The 26,256-nt window shown below is 45.3% G+C and overlaps 1 protein-coding gene across 5 annotated transcripts in view; it reads right to left on the bottom strand.

Annotated features, from left to right (window-relative positions):
- The window catches only part of afap1 (actin filament associated protein 1), a 71,940-nt gene that overhangs the window by 41,453 nt on the left and 4,231 nt on the right, over positions 1-26,256 (bottom strand). For 2 of the 5 annotated variants that reach the window (XM_010888023.5, XM_010888024.5), the window contains exon 1: positions 2,539-3,122. The exons of 1 other annotated variant lie outside the window; for it this stretch is intronic. In XM_010888023.5, the coding sequence (XP_010886325.1) occupies positions 2,539-2,572 (34 nt within the window). In that variant the 5' untranslated portion in view covers positions 2,573-3,122. Of the gene's footprint in view, positions 1-1,337; positions 1,357-2,538; positions 3,124-26,256 lie in introns of those variants that run through there. 2 more of the 5 variants (XM_010888020.5, XM_034290577.1) reach the window with 2 other exon arrangements.

Raw genomic sequence — 26,256 nt, forward strand, 5'->3', positions numbered from 1 at the left:
CGACTCATCCTCTTATTGAGGATGATAAGCCTATCAGACCTGCGGGCTATTGACAAATAATTAACAACACCCGTGCCACAACTGACCCAAAGACACTACCGAATGAAGCACGAGTTGGCAACTACGATCGTTTTCTCAAGATTACAGTTTGAAGAAATCAAAATTGTGGCGGTTGCTTAAATGTACCTACATTTAGTTGTTAGACCACGTTACAACCTTTTCACCCGGACTGCATATTGTAAATCCACTATGCAGATAGAATATTAGGTCAAAGTGTCTCACTGCGATTTTCTTCTTGTAACACGTTCTGCAGCAACGCAGAGAATGAAGCTGGGTTCTACAAGAAACTTCAACCGGTTCCAGAGAACGCGTACGGAAATGTCTAGTCAACTACGTATAAAAAGACAGTGGTTTCCCATAATCATGCAGCTCTCGACAGTTTCATGGTACTGGATCTAGACTTGGATCCACTAGGAAAGACAAATTGACTTTCTGTTTTGTCTGCCCATATTCGGGAGATGTATACAGCATAACTGTAACAATTTCACAGCATAAATATGCGCTTTTATGTAATTGTATAACATTTAGTTTGGTTTGAACTGTAAATTGTCCTGATCCAAAACCAACGCTATATCATAATTCACAGGGCCTCGGTTTTGCTTTGGATAAAGGAGCAGTTACGCCATCCAACAGAATGAGACATGTAATGCCTGTGACTTTCCAACACATTGTTTTTACAGTAAGGCTACTGAACTGTGACGGGATGAGGTCAGGGGTCTCCAATCAGGCTTACAATTCAACTATGTGCGTGCCGGCTCAGTGACAGATTGATCATTGGGAGAAATTATAAACACATTTCTCATCTCACACGTTCCATCATCGGTGGAGAACTGGGTGGGGTTCTGAAAGAGCAGGGGACCCCCCCCCCCCCCCCACTAAAACCAGAACCAAATGGGCCAAGAAACGAAGGGGGTCCAACTCGCTGACAGCAAGCCCACAACGCTGGTGCCAATTAATGCCACGAATTGTAAGTGAGGGGAGAAGTACAATGATAAACAACAACAAAAAAACATATTAACAGTACATTCATGACCCCCTCCAATATGCACTCCTGAAGTGTAAAAGGAGAGACTTGCCGAAAGAAAGTGATTTATTTCCAACTACTTGCCTACAGCTGGATGGAAACTTACAAACACCCTCTCCAAAACAGCCCTACAGCCAAAACACACTTCCCACATTCTCATGTGGCGTGGAGATGAGATTACAGCACTACTACACAATGGTTGTCTGTCGGGGGGACGCAGCAAATGTGATGCCGCGATACGTCGCTTAGCTACCTGATACCACGCAGCTGCCGACCCGACGAAGCTGGAATTGTGGCTAGCAGAGGCTCGCGCTCGAGCCAGGTGTTGTTATTGTAAGGATAGTCTTCATCAGAGCCACGTGACGTGGTGTTGTCGTAGCACGACCGTTCCTGACCATGAAGTCATATCTGTGGTCGACCGGTGGCCTATGTAGCAGGTTTGTAAGATAAAACCATGCTTTGTAGTTGACCGACACACCTCCATCACCATGTGTGTAAAGTACAATTCGCTCGATTTGCGTAGCCTAAGCATAATATGATCATTTAGAATAACACTGGATGAAACATTCTCATTTTACCCAAACAGCTATATGGCAACTGTCACTCAGTTTAAATAGGCGTTACATTAATGCACTCAAATCAATGAACGCATAAAACTAATGCCCAATATAACGTCCATAGAAGCTGTCAGGGGTTACTTCTTCCCCAGCCAATCTAGTGATTATCATGCGGGACGGCCTCGACTCTGCGAGGCTGCTATTCATCAGTGTGGCCGTGGTCGCTGTAGGGGAGAGGGCCGGGAAGGCTTAGGTTGCAACCAGCAATTCTCCAGCGGCGGCGCGTCATTCCATGGACTCGGACAACAAAACCACGACCCTAATGACACTGTCAGGAGCCAGCGGTGGCCAGCAATATTTCCAGCCTCAAGCTCGCAACAACCCCTCTCTTTCTTCGCTGTGAGAGGAAATATTAGGCTATATAAACTGCAGTCTCATTGTAATTGTAGCAACGCTGGAATGGCATTTAACAATATCAGATAATGATAAAACATTGTTATTATAGCCTAATGATATACATATTCATTCAGGTGAATTCATTGACTAAGTCAATATAATCCATTCTCCAGGCTACTCTTCATTTCTTGATAGGCTAGTGTATTGACTATTTGACTGTTTGTGTTAAACTCCGCACACTATCATGGGTTGGTTGTACATGTATTTTTCTTATATACATGGCCATAGCTAACGCGGGGAACGGTGGATTAACTAATCATAATAATAGGCTACCAATGCCTTCTATAAGTGAGGAGGCCCAAGCATATACCTTTTTTTTTGGGGGGGGGGGGGGCAGGATTCCCGGCGACCGCCCTGTAGACACGGCTATATATCAATACCAGGATCAGCAGTTAATGCCATGAAACAAAAGTGCATGCTGACGTAGTGATCGACACTCACCCCTAGAAGCGAACAAAATGGGATCGCTCCGCATCCTGGTTTTCGAACGTTTCTAATCCCCAAACAGAAGCAGGCGCGTGCCCCGCAGCTGCCGAATATCAGTTTAAAAAAATAAAAATCCCTCTCCACCCGGCACCGACCAACGACAGACACTCCGAGATTGGATTTGCCCAAGCGATACCAGCTTTGAACAGCCCCTATTCACCGTAAACTTTTACGACCAACCGGTAACGTCTCGTGTCTTTTTTCAAACTTTTCTCCGGCTGTTTTCTCCTCCTCTTTCCTCTTCGCCGTCTTCCTTCCGTCCTCCTCCCTCGTTCAGTGCTCTCGCTAGTTGGAAGTCAAACAGCCTGTTCCTGCATGATCTGCTTGGCTCAGAAACAGAGCGGATGTCGTTTGAATGCGTGCATCTGCGGTCTGTCACCGAACTGACTGGCGGCCAATAATATAGAGGGCTAATAATCGTGCCTTGCAAGCCAGAGCCGAGGGCAGACTGATCTTGTGTCTGCGCTGTAGAGTGAAAGGCAGGTCCTTGTCCCTCCGCCCAGCGCTTTCTCTCGGGCTCGTATTCCAGGATGGAAGTGTGCGGCTACAGTATTGGTGGGGGGGTGGGGGGACACGTAGGGCAGGCGGGACTAGCGCAGCCCCCTCCCCGCCTTCCTCGACGGCAGATGGGGTATTGAACTCGGACTGCCTCGCCCTCAGGGATGGGGGAATTGGCAGTTTAGGGTAATGGTATGTAATTAAGAACCGGCCGCATATCTCCGTGTACCCCGCGCCCCCCTTGTACACACAGGGACCGAATCGTGCAGTTCTCAGTCAGAAGGGTCAAGCGCTAACCACGCCCATAAGAGATAAGCTGTGTGGGACAAGGCTACCGCCTCCAACTAAATGTACCCATATCGGCGCTATGTAGGCCTTAAAAGTTTAGGCTACATTAAATGTTTACATTTTTGTGATTTAGCAGGCAGTCTTTTCCAGAGCTAGTTAAATACCATTCGAAAGAAAAGGTTTAACCATGTGTTAACTGACGAATGAAACCAAACTACATGTAATTAAGGTTTTTCTAAACTATAAACTAAACACTCATGGGTGTGTGCCTTGCAACGCAATAATAAGCAAAGCTAACCCTCCCCTTCTACAGTGGTCCATGCTAGAGGGATAGAGGGTTAGGTTTAACGTAAAACTGTCAAAAGAAAACGACAACACACATTCTGAGTTGGCAAGAGATTGGACTGGCTTGTCAAAAATAATTTGGCGAAATCCTGAAAAAGCTCTGTGGATCGTTTCTCACTTTCTCCGGGTCGAGAAACAAGCAGCCCATAATCACAACACACGCTGTGAGGGAGGTGGAGTATTGTCACAGGATGCCGACCGGAGGTGGCATTCCTCAAAACAAGCGTTCATTACCGGATGCCGTCAATAGACCCGAGGTGGAATTCCTCAAAACTAGCTTTCATTACGGGATGCCGTCAGTAGACCCGAGGTGGTATTCCTTAAAGCTAGCGTTCATTACGGGATGCCGTCCGTGTACTGTGGGATCTCGTCCAGATGACCATTAAGTGGGGTAATTGCCGTACAGGAATCTAGTGGGAGGAGAAGTACTTGAGTGCAGTGCAGACTTCTGCCGGCCTGAGGTAAAATGACCGATAGTGCTTAAGGCGGCAGCCAGAGCTGGAGGCTGAAATGAATGAAGGAACGGAATGATTACTCCGATTACAGTTTTACAGATGTGGTGCAACGATGGTAAGTCTGTGTGTGTGTGTGTGTGTGTGTGTGTGAGTGAGTCAGACTGTGTGTGAGAGAGCCGAATTTGAGGTACACTGTGGCAGCGCTCAACCTTTTAACTCAACTTGACCACACACACACACTACGAGGGGTCAGACAGTTGCGACGGATCGTGCCATCGGCTGATCTCTGCTTTGCGAGAGTCAATGTTGTTGATGTCAATGCCCTTGCTCAACTGGTAAGAGGACTAATCTAAGACACACACACACCTCCGTTACAGGAGGCACTCAAGCCCGGGTCCAGGTGGAGGGGGCATTGCCTCCCCAGACAGAATCTGTCCCCCCCGTTTTGTTTCCCCTTAAACACTGCAAAATGCTATATGAACGTGTCCATTGGATCTGTTGGAGAGTGGGCTCCGTATGTAGCCAATCAACAAGAGCGTCACATGTTACAAAAACACACTGGGTTCTATGCAAAAACAGCCTTGACACAAATAACCTTTTCTCTCCCCCAGGTTATTGAATTAAGCAGAGGGAGTACAATGTTGGCCTTGTCCTCAGTCTGGAGCCCAGAGTTCAGAGACCATGGTCGTCTATGGTCCACAGAGCAGTAGGAAACACAATATTCTGGGTCCACTAACCCTCCCAAAACCTGCATGTCCATCATCCTACAGTATGATAATATACACTGATTACAATTTATTTATTTTTTATTTTTACTTTATTTTAACAGGGAAAACAGACTGAGACCTGGATTGAGGCTGTGCCTCAAATCGATAATATAACAATAATGTATAATGAATGATCACGAATAATGATAATATGAAGACAGCATACAGTATTATATACTAACAATATCAACTATATTAATTATAATATATTACTATATATTGTATTTAAGTGGAAAGGGAAGAAAAGGAAGATATAAAAGAGTCAAGGAGAGGGAGTACGAGATGAAAGGGATTTTACGGAATGGAAGAGAGTGTCAGAGAGCAACTTAAAGAAAACAATACAGTAAGAATAGTTAAGTGAAGAGAGAATACAGGCGACGAGACGAGTGTCGATCAGACAAACAGAGGAGACGGGGGGTGGGGACTAACAAAAGAGATTTAGGGTCTCTGGGAGTCGGGTTAGCCCGGGATGATAAGAACTGGGACCCAAGCCACGATGATGGAGGTCAGAGGTCAGCCCCCCCCCCCCCCCAGCTGAGCCACTCCAGCTGTTTCGGTGGGCTAACCGGTCAGAGATGACGCTGCGACCAGAGGAGCCTGTCAAAACAGCCGCCAATTCGGTGACCTCCCGGGGCCCGACTAACCCTCTCAGTCCCACAACGGGGAGGGTGGCGCGTCTTAGTAGGTGTTAAACAAACATTTCTCTAATGAGGCGTTAAGGCACCGTGGAGTTACTAGTATGATTGCTTTCCCTACACAGGCTGCAGTCAAACATTGGGGGGGGGGGGGGCATCTGAGAGGAATGAAGGCGGACCAATATGCTGCAAGGTCATAGTTCACTGTATTCCGCCCAACGTGGCAAACCGTATTGACTCTCTAGTGTCAGAATCACTTGGGGGTAAGATCATACTGCCTGGAACAGGCGCTATGAAAAACAGGCCTTGGGGTCCCGGGGGTCACCAGGATCAAAGTAGAAAGAGAGACTTCAAAAGATTGTGCCGCCTCTTGAACCTCAGACTTGGGTAGATTTTCCATCATCGGTGGAGGCATGGCGGCCTCCGGGCCAGTGGGTGCAGGAGGTGCATTTTGAGGTGGGAAGCCCGTGCTTGGCCTATAATAAAATGATTTTGGGAGCATAATCGACGACAGGATCGGCTTGACATTCGTATATACCGCTCCATAAGTTTTGTTCCCGGGGTGGGGTGGGGGGGGTAGACACTCGGTTTAGATAGCATTTTTTTTTTTGTCAAGTCTAAACACTATAAGAATAGAGACCAGAAAGAAGATCAAACAGCAAAGGCAGAGATAAATGTCATTGAGGATCTTTTTGACCGGAGCTAATGTGTGGTCTACAGGTACTACAGTATTAGAAACATCTGTTGCCAAAGGTCTACGGCACAGGTGTCAAACCGGTTCCACGGAGGGCCGAGTGTCTGCAGGTTTTCGCTCTCACCTTGTACCTGATTGATTAATTAGTTCACTAATTGGTTAATTTCTACCCCCACCTGGTTGTTCAGGTATGACCTGGGAACCAATTTAAAGGAAAACCCAAAGACCTGCAGACACTCGGCCCTCCGTGGAACCGGTTTGACACCCCTGGTCTACGGGATGTAGTGTCCTCCTCACAACAACTACACGCTTACGAAGGTGTTCTTTCGTAAATAACAGCAACCTGGTCTGGCCTTTTATTGTGGCCAGCCTAAGGCACACCTGTCTAATCAGCATCTTGATATGCCACACCTGTGAGGTGGATGGATAATCTCGGCAAAGGAGAAGTGCTCACTAGCACAGATTTAGACAGATTTGTGAAATAGGCCTTTTGTGTACATAGAGAAAGTCTTAGATCATGAGTTCAGCTCATGACAAAAGGGGACAAAAACAAAAGTGTTGCGTTTATAAATTTGTTCAGTGTAGATGGCCAGGATCACAGAAAAGCAGAATCGTGTTATCACACCATGTTTCATGCCAACAGCCATTTAATGAGGGGGAGTGGACACATCCTGTCTAGAGAGAAATCCCCTTTCAAATAAATAAACACACACATATTTTACATTTAAGCCATGAGGCACAACAGAGTGTGGTCTATGTCCAATATACAAGAGCTGTTCCTAGGCATGATTTTAGTATATTCGATTGGAGTAAGAGAATCTGGATTTTATGTGAGAAAATGAGTGCGAATAAGAGAGTAAGAGTGTGCCTGAAAGTGGCCAGTGGGGTTTGTGAGTGGCCACACAAAATATGAACCTTCTGTTTCTTTGTGTTCAGAAATTCCACCTGGTACGTAGGATTCTGATCTAGCTAATGCAGCACGACTAACGGGCTCCAATTCAAACCGCTTTAATGCAAATACCTGGAGACAAATGAGCCCCTGAGAAACAGGTTTGTGGCAAGTTAGTAGGTCCAGTCGTTCACGTTAAGTGATTTGCTCACTCACACACACACACACACACACACATTTAGCCTGTAGGGACACCTTTTATGGCAGGAAGTGCGTGAGGATGACAGTGACGTCAACCCAATATAAAGCCACTGGACGGTACAGTGGCTTCACGTACATTATGATTCCTCAGCTTGGGGGTGGGGGGGTTATGCGATACGTCCAGACGTATTAGTCTACCGTGATTCAAATTACATGTGTGTTGTTGATCAGGCTGTCCTGTCTGCTCTGACAGTAATACATGTAGGCAAGAGTGCATGTGTGGGTGTGAGAGAGAGAGCCCCCTCTATTACCATTGATACAGATCAATTCCCCTCCATTACCATGGATACAGGTCTTCTCCACTCCATTGCCATGGATACAGATCAATTCCTCTCCATTACCATGGATACAGGTCTACTCCACTCAATTACCATGGATACAGTTCAATTCCACTCCATTATCAGAGAAGTATTTGACCCAGTGGATGGAGAAGTACAGACTGGTCTTAAAAACCCTCACGCAGGCCAAAGCACAAAACGGACGCAAACAGACCACCCCGCTGGCACTGGGATGTCACTAACTTCAGAAGTGTTTCAGATTTAAACCAGAATGAAGCCAGACAATAGACGCCAACGCACACTTTGCATGCCTTTGAAATACAGTTTCTTAAATTAAACAGCCTGAAAGAGATTGAAATTCTAGACCTCTGAATTGAAGCCACCATGAAAACCCAGAGTGTGGCCTGTATCTGCCACTGGATACAGAAACGTCTTCTACTGTTTGTCTGCTTTTTCAGCTCAAGTGGAAAAAACCAGATTGTGGTTTATCTCAGCTGTTGTCGGTTTAGTTTTCGAGGGTGAATAGAAAATGTCTGCTGGACAGATCAAGCTGTTAGGCCACGTTAGGCCACCGGTTAGGCCACGTTAGACCACCGGTTAGGCCACGTTAGACCACCGGTTAGGCCACGTTAGACCACTGGTTAGGCCACGTTAGGCCACGTTAGACCACCGGTTAGGCCACGTTAGACCACCGGTTAGGCCACGTTAGACCACCGGTTAGGCCACGTTAGGCCACGTTAGACCACCGGTTAGGCCACGTTAGACCACCGGTTAGGCCACCGGTTAGGCCACCGGTTAGGCCACCGGTTAGGCCACCAGGCTGCTGATGTCAGGCATCCTGCCGGTTTTCCTGTTAATGCATTTTACTTAGTGACAATAGAATGTGCATGAAGTCACCGCGACAACTGTGTACGGACATGCTGATTGGCCAACAATAAACCACACCTTTACAGTGTCAATTTGAAAAGGCTGGTTTAGGTCTCCTAAGTTCTTTTGTTTTTCCTTCACCAATATTATGTAATTTGACAGCAGACTTCAAAGGGAATGCCATTTAAAACATGACCCACCTTCAAATATCTCCCTCTCTCTCTCACACCCACACACAGTTTCTCTTTCTGTTCACAAACCACTTAGCTAGTACTTTTGCTAGTTCCTGCCTAAGGCCCCATCTATCAACTGGTACTTCACCAGCCCTGGAGGTCAAACATTTTATTCACAGGTTAATCTTAAAATTTTAATAACAAAATCATAATTTACAATACAAAAAATATTTTTAATACTGACTTTAGTCCATAGCAACAGTTTGAGTTGTTTTAGCTGGTGTATGGTTAAGTTGGGAAATCAACTACACTAAACTTTCCTTTAGCGATGTTTATAGGTTCTTTATTCCATGTGATGTATGAACTGAAACAAATGCCATGTGAGTTAAAAGACACAGAGGTCTAACAAGAGGCCATTGATGCTGAGGACAATACATCCTGCTTACAGTAGCTGCCGGGACAAGGACCGTTGATGTTACAGGATTGCAGGGATTGCCATTCTGGATCGCTGATGTTATTTTTGAACATCATTATCATGAAGACCAGAAGCATGATTTACTTTTCTTTCTTTTTCTTATACAAACCTTCTAACTTCCTGTTTCATATCTGCAAAGTAGCTCAACTGTTTTCACTAAACCCTTAGCGATACAGTGAGAATGCAGCCTCTATTTCTGTTTACTTTCTTGGTTTGTTTTTTTGGTCCTCGGTCACTTTCTATGTTTATCTTCCTCTCTCCGTCTCTTTTTCTCTGTCACTTTCGTTCAGCGTATCTCTTTTTGTCTGTTGTTTCTTGCCTTCCCTCAATCACTTAATGTGTACCTTTCTTTTTCTCTGTCAAATTTGTACCATATTCTTCGGCCTTTCTCTCACTATTTCTCCCTCTGAACGTGGAATATCAACCAAAAATATTCGTACACATCCGTACAGCCCTTTGGATTCCCTCTTGCGTCTCTCACTCCAAGTCAGTCCTATTCTTAGCAACCGGATGCAGTGGACAGGCTGGCCTACTGACACTACGGTCCGGTGGTTAAATTATCAACCGCACTCACCCCCCCACCCCAGCCATTATCCCCCTCCATCTGGCTGGGATGGAGGCCTGGCCCCCTGTGGTCTCAACGGGGAGTCAGCTCCAGTCAGTTGGAGGGCGTTTTCCAAGGACGTAAATCATGCGTGTGTGTGTGTGTGTAGCCGGTCAATTAAGGGGCCCCGTTTTAAAGCTCATTAATAAGGCATGAGCCAAAGAGCAATAGACAAGCTGTCACGGGAAGACAGAAGGAGCATGGAAGGGGGTGCCATCTCCTCTTCGCCCTGACCAGGGTGTGGAGTTCATGCTCCGTCTCCATGTAGGTGTCGGTTCAACAACGTAACACGGGGGGGGCCACAATCCGAGGTGGGGGTCGTGTGGGATGCCAGGTCTGTATGCTCACATGGAAATCCGTAACATTTCCTCACGGCCTGGGTAGAGGCTGAGAGCATAGACCATTTAAAGTCCCAGAGCCCCCTGTTACATCCCAAAGGACCCAGTTAATGACGCTAAAACAATCAGTCTGGGGGTCAAAAAGAGGGCTCACCATTTTCAGCCCAAATTGAGTCGAGAACGGCCCCCTGCACATACAGTGAGGGACCCTGTTTCATGCACACAGACACACAACACACACTGCACTCCGAACGGGTGTGTTGTAGTTCCATCGCTAGGCCACAACTCTGTGGGGGCGCCATTTATCACCAGACGGAAGCACAGGGTTCAGGCTGTTCCATTACTTATCCCCCTCCATGGAGTACGGTCAGATCCTTCATCAGACCCCAGAGAGAAGGCTGAGAGGGAGGGAGGGAGACACATAAAATGGATTCTTGACATGATTGGAATTAATGTCCCTTTATTGGGAAATTAAGCAATTCATTTAATGAGACTCATAAATAGTTATATCAACAGGAGGCAGAAAATGATAGCTTTCGTACGAGGCCCTAACTCTCGCTCTGGACAAGATTGGCCGTGAAATCGTTACAATCTAAGTACCATCCATATCAGTTTCTTGGTCTCATCTTTAAAAGGCAGCTGCCTGTTCTCCTCCGCCCGACAAAGGTGTGTGACATCGCGTTGCCAAACATCCAAACGCAGCTGTGTATAATACCGCCCGAACCCTCACCTTTAACCCCTGTAAACCGACAAAGGACAGTGAACCCCGGTTAGCAGCTCTATAAAGTCTAAGCTACTGTAGCACTGCTTCTCTGTCATGTTGTGTTTGGCTGAAGCGAGAGACGTCCCGGTCAAGGGGTGTTAGACATCCTGGTCATTCATAAAGCACTGTTCCACTGCTGCGGGAAGTATACAGAAAAAAAGCAGTGGAGAGAGAGAGGAAGAAAGACTGAGAGAACATAAATGTAGAGACACTCCAGGGAAACTATGTCCTCACTGAATACACTAAAGACCAGACCAGACGAATGTGGTTGCTCCCCACAACGCACACACACACACACGTCTATCCTGTCAACGACTTGACCCTTGAGTGTATGAAAGCATACATTCCATGGCCCTGTAATGTATTACTGATGTGGTCACCGAGGAGCCTGAAGAACACCTAGAGTCACAGAGGAACCTGGAGAACACCTAGAGTCACGAGAACCCTAGAAAACACGTCGAGTCACAGAGGAACCTGGAGAACACGTAGAGTCACAGAGGAACCTGGAGAACACCTAGAGTCACCGAGAACCCTAGAGAACACGTAGAGTCACAGAGGAACCTGGAGAACACCTAGAGTCACCGAGAACCCTGGAGAAGACAGAGTCACAGAGGAACCTGGAAAACACCAAGAGTCACCAAAGAACCTGGAGGACACCTAGAGTCACCAAAGAACCTGGAGGTCACCTAGAGTCACAGAGAACCCTGGAACATACAGAGTCACTAAGATCTGTAAGTAAGGGCATAATCTGACTGTTCTAGTACTGAAGTCATAGTCATATGGCTCCGACTCTATGTGTTTTGGGCAGTCACATGTGGCCTACTATCAACAGTGTTAACAGACTGACTGTGTGTGTACGCGTCAGTGCGGACAGAAGGTCAGCCTGTGGGTTAATTAAAGAGCATGTTTTAAATTTCCTCCTGGCTCCCTGATGATAGGTCTCTTTACGAGCCCCTCACAAACGCACCCCCACATTCTGACCCCCTGCCTTTTGGGAGGGGGTACTGTGCTAGTTCGCTGAAGTTTTGGAGTGACATTCGGACAATGTGTGTTGAACGTGGACACCACCGGCCTACAGCCTGTTGGTTTGGTACAGCTGTCTGAATCAAAACAATCCCACTCATTACCAATGAGAACACACTTGAGTTGGGAATGCACGGTATTGGAAAGAACTGACATTGCGATATTTTGTTTTTCTGCGATATATATTGTCTTCAGAAAGAGCTTTGGCTATCAACCTGACAGTCTGAATCCTTCATTCTTCCCCAGACCCATCCTCTACAATAAAAATGTATGAAACTTATGAAAATTGTTATATTTCAGAACAGGTTGCTAGGTAATAATATGTAACAGTAATAGAATAGCAATAGCAACAGTAGTAAAATAGAATGGGCAATTGGGCATAACTTACCAACTGCAAGATGCAGTCTGTGGCCAAAGCACTGCAATCTGGTCCACTTGTTCAGGTGCAGCATTCACCATGTTCGCGGCATTATCTGTTGTTATACAGACCAGACAACTCTCATCTAGGCCCCAATCAGCTAAAGCTTCTCTCATCCCTGTTGCGAAGTTCTCACTTGTATGATCCTCTGGGAAAATGCAGTTTGCAAACAGTGACTTTTCAGGTGGAAGACCTCATTAATAAAGTGTACGGTCAGACCTATGTAGGGCTACGTTGTCCGGCTGGACCACAAGTCTGTTGTTGCTGTTTAATATTCCACTTGTGACAGCTCTGTTTTAACTTGTGCCTTGTATTTCTCGTAGAGCTCTGGGATGGCAACTTGAGAAAAATGATGGCATCACATACTGCTTGTCAAGCGACCGGATCATGTTTTTAAAACCCTTTTTGGTAACCGTGTTAATTGGTATCATGTCTTTAGCGACGTGAAATGTTATTGAATCTGTGATTTCTCTCTGCCATTTGGAACCTTTTTTGTATGACGTAATACTGGCAAATGCATGCTAAATATATTTTGGCTTTGGACGACATTGAGATGCTTTGCACTCGTCATACGAAGATTTGTGGTGCTGCCTTAAATTATCAAACAAATTGATCATGTTGCCTCATGTTTTGGCAACAATTGCAAGGCACTCTCGACCAAGTACCTGTTTTTGGTCAACATCATCCTGTCTGCAGCCGAAATATTTCCATAATTGACAATGCATTTCTTTTTGCAACCAAATTCTCAATTTCGGTCTTTTTTGCCTGTTCCTTGCTCATCATTTCGTCACGCGCAAGCAGAGCCTGCATGTCAACCAAGCACAGCAACAACCTCCGTTGCATGTCAACAATAATAATCATAAACTGCGTATCCAATAACCCATAAATCAGAGTAAATTACATTATATCAGACAGATATAATGCTGGTTTTCCATTTGATAAAATATCCATTGTAGACTGATATATGTTTACCTTACTAAATCGCACGTTCTGCGATGTGACTATTGCAGATACGTACATCGCAATGTCGATGCTGAAACGCTATATCGTGCAGCCCTACCCTTGAGAGGAAACCATTTTGTTTGCTTTCATCATGGATATAGCTCAGCTAGCACCATGACGGTTCACAATAAACACGACCCACCACGTGAAGCCCTGTGTGCAGCTAGATGACGTCTTGGAATGTTGAAACAGCCCTGTTCCATGATGCTTCGCATCCATGAGGGTGCCGTGACGACACTGCGGGAGTGTGTAAAACAGACGTGTACAATAACACCACCAGAGCAAGGTAAGTCAGAGGCCATCTTTCTGTATGTATCTGGGCAGTAACTGTTTATTTGCTTGTAATAAAACCAACATTACAGTAAATACAATTAAGCAGTAATACAATAAAAAGTCAGGAGAACGTCATGTGTTTCCAAAAATCCAATCTGTATCTTGTGAGATGATTACAAGACAACTGTCATGAAAACGTTTCCCCCAAATCTTGTGAATTCAGCTATTCTGAACTTACGGATGGTCTCTCAGTCTCTCAACATAGAAGACTGAGATGTTTGGGGCTGTCCACTGGGAAGACAATGATTACTAGAGATTCACAGCAGGCATAGTGTGTTTAGGGGCTTTAAACCAGTGAAATGTAACAGATGCACACACACCTAGCGTTTCGTTATGTTGACTGTGTTTAGGGAAGGCTGGGGCACATCGCGTTGAGTATGATGGAAGCTTTCCCAGCGGCGAAGGTTGGGGGAATTCAACGCACCACAACGTTTTTAACGGTTTGTTTTTTGGGGATTCAGCAGGGGTCAGTTCAATGTTGAGCAATTGAAGACACAGTCCAGGAGCGACATACAAACACACACACATACTTTCCATGTAGACTCTGCACTGGATCAAAGCAGCTGGCAGCCTCTGGGTAGGATAAGATGACAATGACATAATGTAATACCTCACTGTGGTGTGTGTTTTATTGGAATGAGCATGATCTCATAAGACTCCTACATTACTGGGGAAAGTCATGCATACAGAGATACTCCGCTGGAGTCAGGAACACTGAACACAACTGAATACGTGTTTACCAGAGTCATGAATACTCAACACAGCTGAATACATGAATACTCAACACAGCCATATGCCCCTGGCAGTGTGGTTAGTGAACCGGTGTGACCCTGAATAATGTGACTCTGTGTAGTGTTAAGCAGTTTTGTGCAGTGTTATGCGCTTTTGTGCAGTGTACTGCAGTTTTGCGTAGCGTTATGCGCTTTTGTGCAGTGTACTGCAGTTTTGCGCAGCGTTATGCGCTTTTGTGCAGCATACTGCAGTTTTGTGCAGCGTTATGCAGTTTTGTGCAGCGTACTGCGGTTTTGTGCAGTGTACTGCAGTTCTGTGCAGTGTACTGCGGTTTTAGGGTCCATCCATGTCTACCATAATTTTTGAGTCATTGTTCTCAAAAAACACTGGCCATGGAGAGAGTTTACTGGCAAAGGATTTCTAACCGACCACAATGCAATGTGTGCAAATTGGCCTCACCCATCTTGCTACACACACACACACACACACACACACACACACACACTCTTGTCTTTGCGCTGGCAGATTTGACATGGATGGAAGCCTGTTGGGTGTGGCAGATGGAGGAAACAGAACACGAAGGGTTCCCTAGAGGGTAAGCAACTAGAACCAGGGTTCTGTCTGAGTGTTTGGCAGAGGAGAACTGCATGGTACTCAGTGAGCTACTTGGCTACACTGAAGCTGGACACAGTTGTGATCAACCACACGGAGCCACTAAGGCATGTGCTGGCGTCAAAGTTGCTAGATCAAAGTCTCTCTGTCTCTCTATGTGTGTCTCTCTCTGTCTCTGGGTGTGTGTGTGTGTGTTTGTGTGTCTCTCTCTTTCTCTCTTTGTCTCTCGTGAAAACAAACACTTTTGAATTCAAATCCAATCTTGGGGACATTTCTCTTACCAGGGAAGTTATCTAAACATCGAGTTGCGCTCCATTTCAACTTCAAAGGAAGCCAGCAAACACAGGGGGTTTCTTGCGAAGAAACACGTAGCAGAGTTGAACGTTCAGGTAATGTGATTCCTAAAGTCCAATACAGAAACACTCCGATGATCCGTCTCCATTACATTGTCAACCCACATCGTCACAACATTCCCTGTGCTCCCGTTCTAACCCTAAACCGGTCACCGCACGAAGCCACAGATGGATTAGGTGTGTCGACATTCCGCTGATACCCCCACCGTCAGGGCGATGTAAATCACCGTAGCGTATGTTTTTCTGTACCGGCACCCCCCCCCCCCCACCCCCCCGAGTCCAAGATTTTGGGTGACTGATGGAATGGCGTAGCGCTGAAACGTGGGACGTCCTCGTGGAATGTAGAGAAGACTGGCGGGAGAACATCAAAAAGGTTGCATGATTGAAGCAGTGCGCTTGGTGGTTCGAACGCCAGGATCGGATTCCCACTGGGTCACTTACAGTGGAGGTCCAACCTACGCATGTACGTTTAGCGTGTGCGCCAAATGGCATATACTCTATCAAATGATATACTATATCATGACTTTAATTAAATTACTTTTCATATTATCCTCCCCTAGCTGGGAGGTGAATGGGGAGGTGTCGTCTGCTCGGAGAAACAACCCGGGGGGGGACGGGGGGACGACACTGTTTAGACTAGGATTGTGACCGGTGCATCTGGATGGATGGGATGGTGACGCCAATGTCCACCCCAAAGATTGATGGCGGATATACTGCAGAGCAACTGTCCAGAAATAAACTGTGTGTATATGTTTTATGCCTGTGTGTGCACTCAGGTCTGAAGGGACGTGTCTGTGTGTTTGGGAGTGTGTGCGGGAGTGAGGGTGCGTGCATGGAGGTGTGTGTGTGTGTCAGGGAAGCCTTGTTTCTGGTCTGGTCCAGGACCCCCTCACCTCCTGTCAGAATGGGAATCCACATGTGACTGTTATGTACTCCAAGATTCCAAACCCGGGAGAACAGAAGAGGCGTTCCTTCTGAAAGTTCCAGCTCAGAGATCCTTGCTAGCATAACAGGTCACACCCTTGTCCAAGAGACCGGAAAAATGGTCAACCCAAACCGCAGCCACACCTCACTTAAGCCCCCCCCCCCATGAACTCTGAGACAGATGGTCAGGGAACGCAGATAAAAATAACACACACACACACACACACACACACACACACACAGGTAAGATGGAAATATTATGGCAATATTATGGCCAACATATTTTCCTTCCTTCCTCACGTAATTTTTTAAAACAGAAAGGGTGTGACGCTTATTATCAGAGAAAATACCACAATTCCCTCCAAAAATAGCTGATACATTCTGCCGCCATATAAAGTGGGTTTGAAAAAAGAATGGAATGGAAACTGCGTGAAATTGACTTTGGGTCAGTCATTAGTGTTGAGGCTTGTGTAAATAACGATCAAGGCCGAGGAGACTGACACACCAGTGCGACACAGATACACACACACGCCGACACACAGACACACACGCCCTTACGTAGAGTCTTCTTGACACTAACACAGCCCAAGAAACCCACAAATGGCAAACATATTGGAACTAGGCAAGACAGAAGAAAAGAAAGAAAAACAGAACTACATTACAGCTACTCAACCTATTTTGTTTGAGGTTAACGTCAGAAACAAAAGTCCAGACGAAAGTAAAACACACAGAGAGAGTAGGAAGCCCAGGTCAAGTATTAGGTCCAGGATCCCAACCAAACACACATCAAACTCACCCGAGACCGTTCCACTGCAGTTACAACACACACAACCCAAACATGCTTATTGGCTATATGTTTACATACAAACGTCAGACAGACCCCCACATCAGACAATGTGTGTGTGTTTGCGTGTGTATGCCGTAACTGGTCACTGGCAGAGACATTGGTCAGGGGAGCCAGAAGGCAGATTACAGTACAATTTCCTCTGGCTGATCCTTGAGTGAAGCCAATAGGCTGTTATTGCACTCAACATGTCCTGATCTGGTAAAGCACAAAACAACATCAGTGTGTCCGCACGCGTGCGCGCGCATGGTCAGAAATGAGTCGTGGGTCAGACATTCTATCTTATGTTCACATTTGTCATTTTCATCTCTGTTCAGTGTTATTTTGACTCCGTCCTCGTTTCCGGCTTTGCCCCTAAGACCCTGTTGGATGTACGCATGTGGCACCTTTTTACCATCACTTTGTTGTTGTTGTTGTTATTTCTCTGTCAGGGAGGCACCGCCAATTAAGAATGCTGTTGAGTAGTTTGCTTTGGCATGTGAATGTTCAAAGTTGAATCTGATCACACAACTCAGCAGTTTTCAGTAAACCAGCGATGCCCACCAGCATTCTCCCATCTGGAATAGGATTACGGACTCACTCACGGAAGGGCGTGGCTTAATGAGGGACTCACACCCAATGTCCACCTGCCTAGCACAGCTACAGGAAGTGACGTCACTTCCTCTTTACGCAACAGTTGCCGGGTTATTTGTTCAGGCGCTTCCATGACAGAGCCTTAGTCCAGTCCTTTCGTTATTCATTGCTCCGCGTGCTTTGATGTGCCTGGAAAGAACGCCATTTGGGAAATTAAAACGCTTTCATAACCTCTTTGAATCCTGCGGTGGAGCAATGTGTGACCGGCAGTGCATTTTACTGTTGCTCAGACAGAGACCTGCGGCAGCCATTTTTTTTTTTTTTTACCTCGGTCAGCTCATGGCCAGTTGGGAGTCATCTCTGTCCAGGCACTCTGTTCTGGGCAGACTTGTCATGCTCCTTCCAAACCATTCCGGTCCTCACGATCTCCGCCTTGAGCTCCCGTCTCCAGGAGTCTTGCGTGGGTGTCATTCCCCATCGGGTTCCTGGACGGGGCTGGTACGGACAGGGGGCGTTCCTCGGGCCACACCATCCATCTGGCGTTGTGTATTATGGGTACTTGTTTACAAAGGGCTGCTGTTTTCATTACTGTTGTATTTGTTGCCCTCGGTGTCAAAGCCTCTTCTCGCAGTATTTTGCGTCACTTATTTCAAAGAGATGAGAAATACTTTGCACTCCCACGAAATTATATAGTCTCTCCATAAAGGCCACCCCTGAATTAAGGTGCCCTGAGCGCAAATAGCCTGGGCGCAAGATTAAATTAGCACTTAATGAGACTTCGTACAAACCAACATTAGTGCCATTTTGTGATCCATGCAGTTACTCTTTTCTTACCCTCATCTAAACGTTTGCCCATCTACTGCTTAGCCTGCTAACCGGCTATCTTGCACATTGTTGCCCATCAAAGAACACTCCTTTGAATGGTCCGCCTGTCTCCTTAGGTCATGAGTTTATTTTCAAATGTTCCCCCAAAGAGCCGCAGGCCGTTTAATCTCATCTGCTGAGAAGTACGAAACAGAGATGGGGGCTGGAGATGCGGGCTGCATTATCAGATCGACGAAATCAGAGCAGCGTTTCGAAAAATGTGAAGCGACAGAGGCGGTCAGCAGCAGACCTGGGCAAACCAACCGCCAGCCTAAAGTGGCCAACCAGTGGACGGGGAACAAGTTATATCTTAACTGAAAGAGATGCTTTCTCTCTATAGGTCAGAGATGAGACAGATCTGCAGCCGTTATGAGTAAATAAACCGAAGAAGACGGAGGGGGAGGTGTGACAGGGATCAGAGGGGGCTGGCAAGCCTGCGGCACGTAATAGCTGTGTCTCACTTAACACCCTCGCACCCACACCCACCCACTCACCCACACACACACCTGGCTGCTTGTATTTCTTGGCAGAGGGGGACGGACAGGAAGAGAAAGACAGTTGAATTCATTGTTCCAATGCAGAAATGGATCCTCAACTATGGATCCTTCTCCTTCACAACAACTCCATGTCGTTTTCAGGCTCATGTTGTATTCATCGTACAAACAGGATGACCGACATCCCCGGCGTCCCTGAATTCTTTCTGTTTCCATCGACACGGGCCAGTGCCAGTCGGCCAGTCGGTGCCAAGCCACCGGACTTTAGGACATAGGGCGGGGCTTGCGGGTTGACGTGTTACGTGCTATGAAAACGCTGCATGTTGTGCTATTCGAATAGCCATGTGTATCGTTTGCTTTAGGCTTCTCGTAATGGTTTTCATTCTGATCTAACAAACAGATCCCTGATAAAAGGAACCAGACCAGCCTAGTTCAGCCAGCTTGCAATTAAAAAGCAATAAATGTTGGATTTGAACCTAGGTCTCTGATGTGAGGGGCTGTGTCTTTAACCGCTACACCAGAGTGCTATACAATCATTAGTCCAGTGTCGGTATAGCATCTCGACATCATGCCAAATTTTGAATATTGTGCTAGACACCATTAAGCATTGTGTTAAACTTCCTAACCTTTTTTATTAAGTTTACCTCCACCACAAAGAGCGTCTATGAAATGAATTGCTTTTGCCACTGGCCGTTTTGACAGCTTAGTAGCCAGTAGTAGGCTTACTAGTATCTAACTTACTACTTGGAATTGTTGAGTAATTGCTAGAGAGACTGAATATGAACTTTACACTGCCAAAGCTATTTCATGGCGTTATTGTTTATTTTATTTTACTATCATAGAAATATCGCCTTTTATTTTTCGTAACCGGAAAACCAAATTGCATTGATAGTTTACCCAGAGGCAGTTCTAGTGATTTGGGGGCCAAAGGCAGAGATTGGTTGAGGCCTCTAAATTATGTATTTCTTTACTTTCTAAGCCCTTGCTGCCCCTTTCTGAAGAGAGTAAATGAACAAGTTGAATAATTCTTTAATTAAGGATAAATGCTGCCATATCAGCAACGACAACACTAAGTCATGTTGTTAAACTACAGTGAAGCACCTAGTCATGTTGTTTAACTACAGTGAAGCACCTAGTCATGTTGTTTAACTACAGTGAAGCACCTAGTCATGTTGTTTAATTACAGTGAAGCACCTAGTCATGTTGTATAACTACAGTGAAGCACCTAGTCATGTTGTATAACTACAGTGAAGCACCTAGTCATGTTGTTTAACTACAGTGAAGCACCTAGTCATGTTGTTTAACTACAGTGAAGCACCTAGTCATGTTGTTTAACTACAGTGAAGCACCTAGTCATGTTGTTTAACTACAGTGAAGCACCTAGTCATGTTGTTTAACTACAGTGAAGCATCTAGTCATGTTGTTTAATTACAGTGAAGCACCTAGTCATGTTGTATAACTACAGTGAAGCACCTAGTCATGTTGTTCAACGACAGTGAAGCACCTAGTCATGTTGTTTAATTACAGTGAAGCACCTAGTCATGTTGTATAACTACAGTGAAGCACCTAGTCATGTTGTTCAACGACAGTGAAGCACCTAGTCATGTTGTTTAATTACAGTGAAGCACCTAGTCATGTTGTTTAATTACAGTGAAGCACCTAGTCTTGTTGTTTAACTACAGTGAAGCACCTAGTCATGTTGTATAACTACAGTGAAGCACCTAGTCATGTTGTTCAACGACAGTGAAGCACCTAGTCATGTTGTTTAATTACAGTGAAGCACCTAGTCATGTTGTTTAATTACAGTGAAGCACCTAGTCTTGTTGTTTAACTACAGTGAAGCACCTAGTCATGTTGTTTAATTACAGTGAAGCACGTAGTCATGTTGTTTAACTACAGTGAAGCACCTAGTCATGTTGTATAACTACAGTGAAGCACCTAGTCATGTTGTTTAAGTGTAATATTTCAAAATTATGATCAATGCATTCATATACCTTGCTCTCTTGTAGATTTTTCTCCCTCTTTAATGTCCTTGTTCTGATTGTGCTTATTTCTTTCTCTCTCTCCTTTAATGTCCTTGTTCTGTTGTTTTCTCTCTCTCTTTTAATGTCCTGATTCTGTAAATGTTCTTTCTCCCTCTTTAATGTCCATGTTCTGGTTGTGCTTATTTCAATCTCTTTCTCTCTCCCCCCTTTAATGTTCTGGTTCTGGTTCTATTCATTTTCTCTCTCCCTTTTTAATGTCCTGCTTCTGTTTTTCTCCCTCTCTTTCCCTCTTCAATGTCTTGTCTCTGGTTTTTAATTTCTCTCGCTCACTCTTTAATGTCTCTGTTGGTGTCTGTTCATGATGATGGTCCATAGTGCTTTCTTCATGGCCTGTCAATGTCAAATCGCCTTCAGGAATAGCTGCAGCTGCTAAGCTATTCTCATTAATAGTACTAGCCACAGCCGCTAAACTAATACTACTAATGCTAACATTGTTGGCAGAAGAAAATAAAGTGGTCACCTTTGGGAAGGGTGGCAATAAAAGTTTTGTTTTCCTCCTTCTTTCGTCTTTATGCTGCACCGCTAACATATAATCATTTCAGAATGTCCCAAGTTTCCTATCTGTCTGTCTTACTGTAGGCTAACTGATTAAGCTACCTAACGTATTTCATGCTGCTGGGCTGAGAAACAATATGGCACAAACATTTGAGTAAGACAGGGGGGTTTGGGTTCGTCTCACACATGAATAATGTAATGGAAGGCAGGATATCATTTGTTTACATATTTGGGAGAAACAGAAATATGAAAAATAACATACTGCACTATACTATTTAATAATTTTCACCAGGGCCCCAGGCATTCTGGGGCCCTAGGCGGCTGCCTACTTTTCCTAATGGCAGCGCCGCCTCTGAGTTTACCCCTCCCTCCCCACCTGAGCCCCTCCTTAAGTCCTTGGTACCAAATGTATAGTGGAAACAGGAAGGTCTAGAGCCAACATTAGCGTTAATCACTGGTGTAGCCCTGGTACCGTGGTGAAGCACCAGTGGAAATGCGGCATCAACACCCGACTGTACTCAACAGCTGCCAGTACTTTTATATATCCCAGCTCTCCCTCCCATCTCTCCCCCTCTGCCCCGTCCCTCTCTCCTACTTTATCTCAAACTAGTTAGTATAACTTTCTTTATAACTTTATTTTCCTCAACCGAAGCCTGACAGCATTTGCAACAGTAAATCTTCCATTAATCAAGGGCACCCGAGTCCTGCCTGGACTCAAACACACCAATCGTAAAACATAAAATCCGGCATTTCTGTGATGTGTCCCCACCCTGATGATGCATGGCTGTTGCCATGACATCCACTAATGGGGATCTGAATGAATAAAACAAACACATGCACCCACAACCCGCTCAGTCCCATTTTAATTTCCTCCAGTAGGAAATGAGAATGATGGACCCCCTCTCAGACCAGAAACGTTGTTATTGCCCGGATAACAGATAACAGGGTCCTTTATTAAAAAGCCCAGAGGGGGACTGCTGACCAGAGCTCATCAAATAGGCAGAAATATCTCTAGATAAGGCTGCAACCTCCACAAAATACATGCATGCTTGCTAAACCCCAGCATTAGCATCACATCAGCAGGCCAAGTCGTTCCATGGCGGAGGACTGACAAGAGAGGGATGAGGGCTGAGAGAATGTGGCGGATGATGTGGTTGTGTGCTTTTGCAGGTCATCCAAGAAAGTGGATTGAAGGAATGTGATGGCTGAGTTCCCTGTCTAAGGACGGGCTGACTACAGGCAAGAAGAAAGCACCAGAAGCATTTCAGGGTTTCTGGTGGAATGATTCTGGGTTGTGTGTGTGTGTGTGTGTGTATGCAGGTGTGTTTATGTGGAAGAGGTGGCCACTACCATCGCTAATTCTGTGCAAGTCTGTACAGATCTAACTGCAAATGAAATGTGTGTTTTCAGCCAGGTGGTGTGTGGGTGTAAATATTTAGGATGCCATGCAAAAGGCAGGAAGACAAAGTACCTTACAGAAGGATTGACAGGACTTCCCCGTGTAAAGCCAGGCTCTCACAGGCCCAGGCTCTCCCAGGCCCAGGCTCTCACAGGCCCCCTGTTTACACACCTATGGAGCTGTGCATATTCCACAGCCTCACACGCACTTATTTCTTCCTATGTCTGGTGCAACCTACTCAGTAACTGAGTAGGTTGCACTTGATATTAGCGTGTTGGGTAATGGAGCAGGGTGTATTTAAATATTACTGGGGTTTGGGTGGTTGTCCAACCTAGTTAAAATGAGCAGTGTGTCTTTAAATATTACTGGGTTGTGTGGTTGTCCAATCTAGTTATCTTAAAATGAATGCGCTAACTGGAAGTCACTCCGGACAAGAGACGAGGCACGCAAGGAACAGTTATGTGCTTTACAACACACACACACTATTGTTAGGAGTCTATACACAAAGCAGTGAAGGAGTCTGGAGCCATATTAACCACTAACCCTCTCAGACAATGACTCACTGCACCCGGGGGGGTGGGGGGGGGGTTATCTCAAATACCTGGGGTCGGCTGTCACTCACTCACACACACACACACACACACACCACGTGCAGAGGAGAGGCAGTAAATCTTTTCCACTCCCTCTGTAATGTTTTTCTACCTGACCTGAGGCCATGTCTGGATGTAGAACATCTTAATGGAAGAACAACCCCCCTTTAAACCATCTCATGCAGTGCCCCGTGAAATCCCCCCCTCCCTTTGTCCAAAAACAATGGGTTCAATCTGGTCATCTGATTAGCAAAGCTTCTCCTGCTAAAACAGACCCACGAGTCAAGAGAGAACCACTTCCAAACGGACACGCCAATAAAGGAGTCAGACACAAGTAAATTACAACAGGCTGTTTTTCTATTATGTTGGGTTCTATTGCGTCAGATTTGTGTGTGTGGAGAAAAGGCTGAAGAGAGAGCGGCAGAACCAGCATCCAGAGGGCTACCCATAACCCGCACACTGCCAGGGAACACGAGAGAAACTTCCAGTAACCCTGTCTGAGAGAAACTTCCAGTCACGTACTGTACAGATACTGAGTCAGCTTGCAACAAGACGAAAATAATCCTCCATCTACAGGACATCCCTTGTGGGCTACAATTAAAAACTGGAAATAGAGTTGATCAAATTAAGATATGGCATCTGTAACAATTATCTCAGAGAAAAGTCCAACCAACAACACTACATTTGAACACAAACGGTTAGGAGACATCTTACATCTGTATTACAAAAACTATTACTGGAAAAGGTATACGCTGAAGACTGTTGTAGAGATGTCCGTCAGATGAAATAAAACCAAAACAAACATGTGTCTTAAGAGCCTTGTGTCGGTTGGGGCAGTTCAGATCCCAAGCCAGTCTTGTCAGGACAGGAAGTGACTGGCGTCCTCGTATACAGCCTCGAGTCAGAGCAATCGTGCGTAGTTTCACTCTGGTGTAACATAAGCACAAACAGGTACAGAGCTGCAGGCTTGAGATGCAAATAGCAATTTGACCTCACATTGGCCCTCATTTATCATTCTTGCGTAGAAACGGGCGTATATGCTGGCGTAAGATTTTGCTTACACTCCTCTCACCGCCTGATTTATGAAGCTGTGCGTACCTTTAAAATCCAGGTGTACGCAATACCTGCCCTTGATAAATGCTGCGGCTGAAAACGATCGTCATTAGAATAACACGCCCCTATATATTCAAGTCTCCGCTTCCCCCACGCCCTCATTTTACGCCACGGACACACGGAAGACGGCAAAAAAGAGACACTTCTCTGACGATTGAGATGATCACCAGGGAGGTAGAAAGAATTAAAATTGTTTTATTTGGCAGTTTAAAAAGCGGAATAAAAGATGATGTGATGTGGAGTACCATTCATTCACATTAATAATTGCATGACAATTTGTAATATTCGTCTTATTATTTTATGATATTTATTATTAATGACGTTTATTGTTATTTAGAAGAAGAATGTCGTTATTATTATTATTTCTATTATTATTATTATTATTATTTAAAAGAAGAAAAATGTCATTTTTATTATTTTGTCAGTCTGAATTATATTTTGGTCATTAAAAGCCTTTTATTACTGAACCCAGTCCGTGCGCAACTGCCGGGCCTAACCCAGAAACGTCATGTAAAGCGCACAGGCTCGCATCTGAAGGAATACATATAAATCAAATGCTTTGGTAAAGTCACACAAATTAAACATTGAAGTCCATGTTGCACAAAAATAAACACTGAAGTTTGTAATTATTATGTTGTTGTTTTTTTTTACAGTGGGTCATAATATATCATATCTGTCAGTGCGTTAGGATTTTATTTTTCTGCGCATTTCCGCACTAACTCAAAACGTGCGTACACCACCTCCTGAGCTGGCCTAGGATTTGAGAGTGCCGTACGCCAACGTCCATATTGATAAATCTCAAAGTCACCGTGGTTTTGGGTGTACGCCAGGTGTACGCTGGAAATTTGGTGTACGCACTTTTGATAAATGAGGGCCATTGACTTCTGAACATGTATTTACCCTGACATACATCATGCCAAAGGGTTCAGCTAGATTTCTCCTGTCACCACAGGCTATATTTACATGTGAAATATATTTTATAGTAACGATTCGGAGGATAAATCACATGAAGATTTTTAAGGACTGTACTGTAGAAGCCTAACTGACAGATGTAGGGAGGAGGAGTAGGGAGGAGGAGTAGGGAGGAGTAACAGAGAAGAAGTGATGGGAACATTGGAGAGGAGTAATGGTGACAGAGGTAGGATATAGTGTGCTACTTTTACTCAAGGCCTGAATAGTCACTTCTTATAAGTGTGTCAGTGCTTTTCTTGCTATTCAGCAGAACAATGAGGATGGGTAACTAATTCACACACACACACACACACATGTACGCACACACAGATACACACACACACTCTGTCTCCATCCTCCTGTCTCTCACCTTCAGGGAAGTTGTTTTCTTCAAGGCAAACACCTGGACTACAAAATGAGAGAAGCTGTAGCTCCTCCCATAGGGCTCCCAACCTTTATCTCTGCTGTATGGCTTCTGGCCCTGGCACACACACACCCACACACACAGAGACACACACATACACAGAGACACACGCACAGAGACACACACACACACAGAGACACGCACAGAGACACAC

Source organism: Esox lucius, chromosome 24 (genome assembly GCF_011004845.1).
Source record: "Esox lucius isolate fEsoLuc1 chromosome 24, fEsoLuc1.pri, whole genome shotgun sequence".
Taxonomy (NCBI): Eukaryota; Metazoa; Chordata; class Actinopteri; order Esociformes; family Esocidae; genus Esox; species Esox lucius.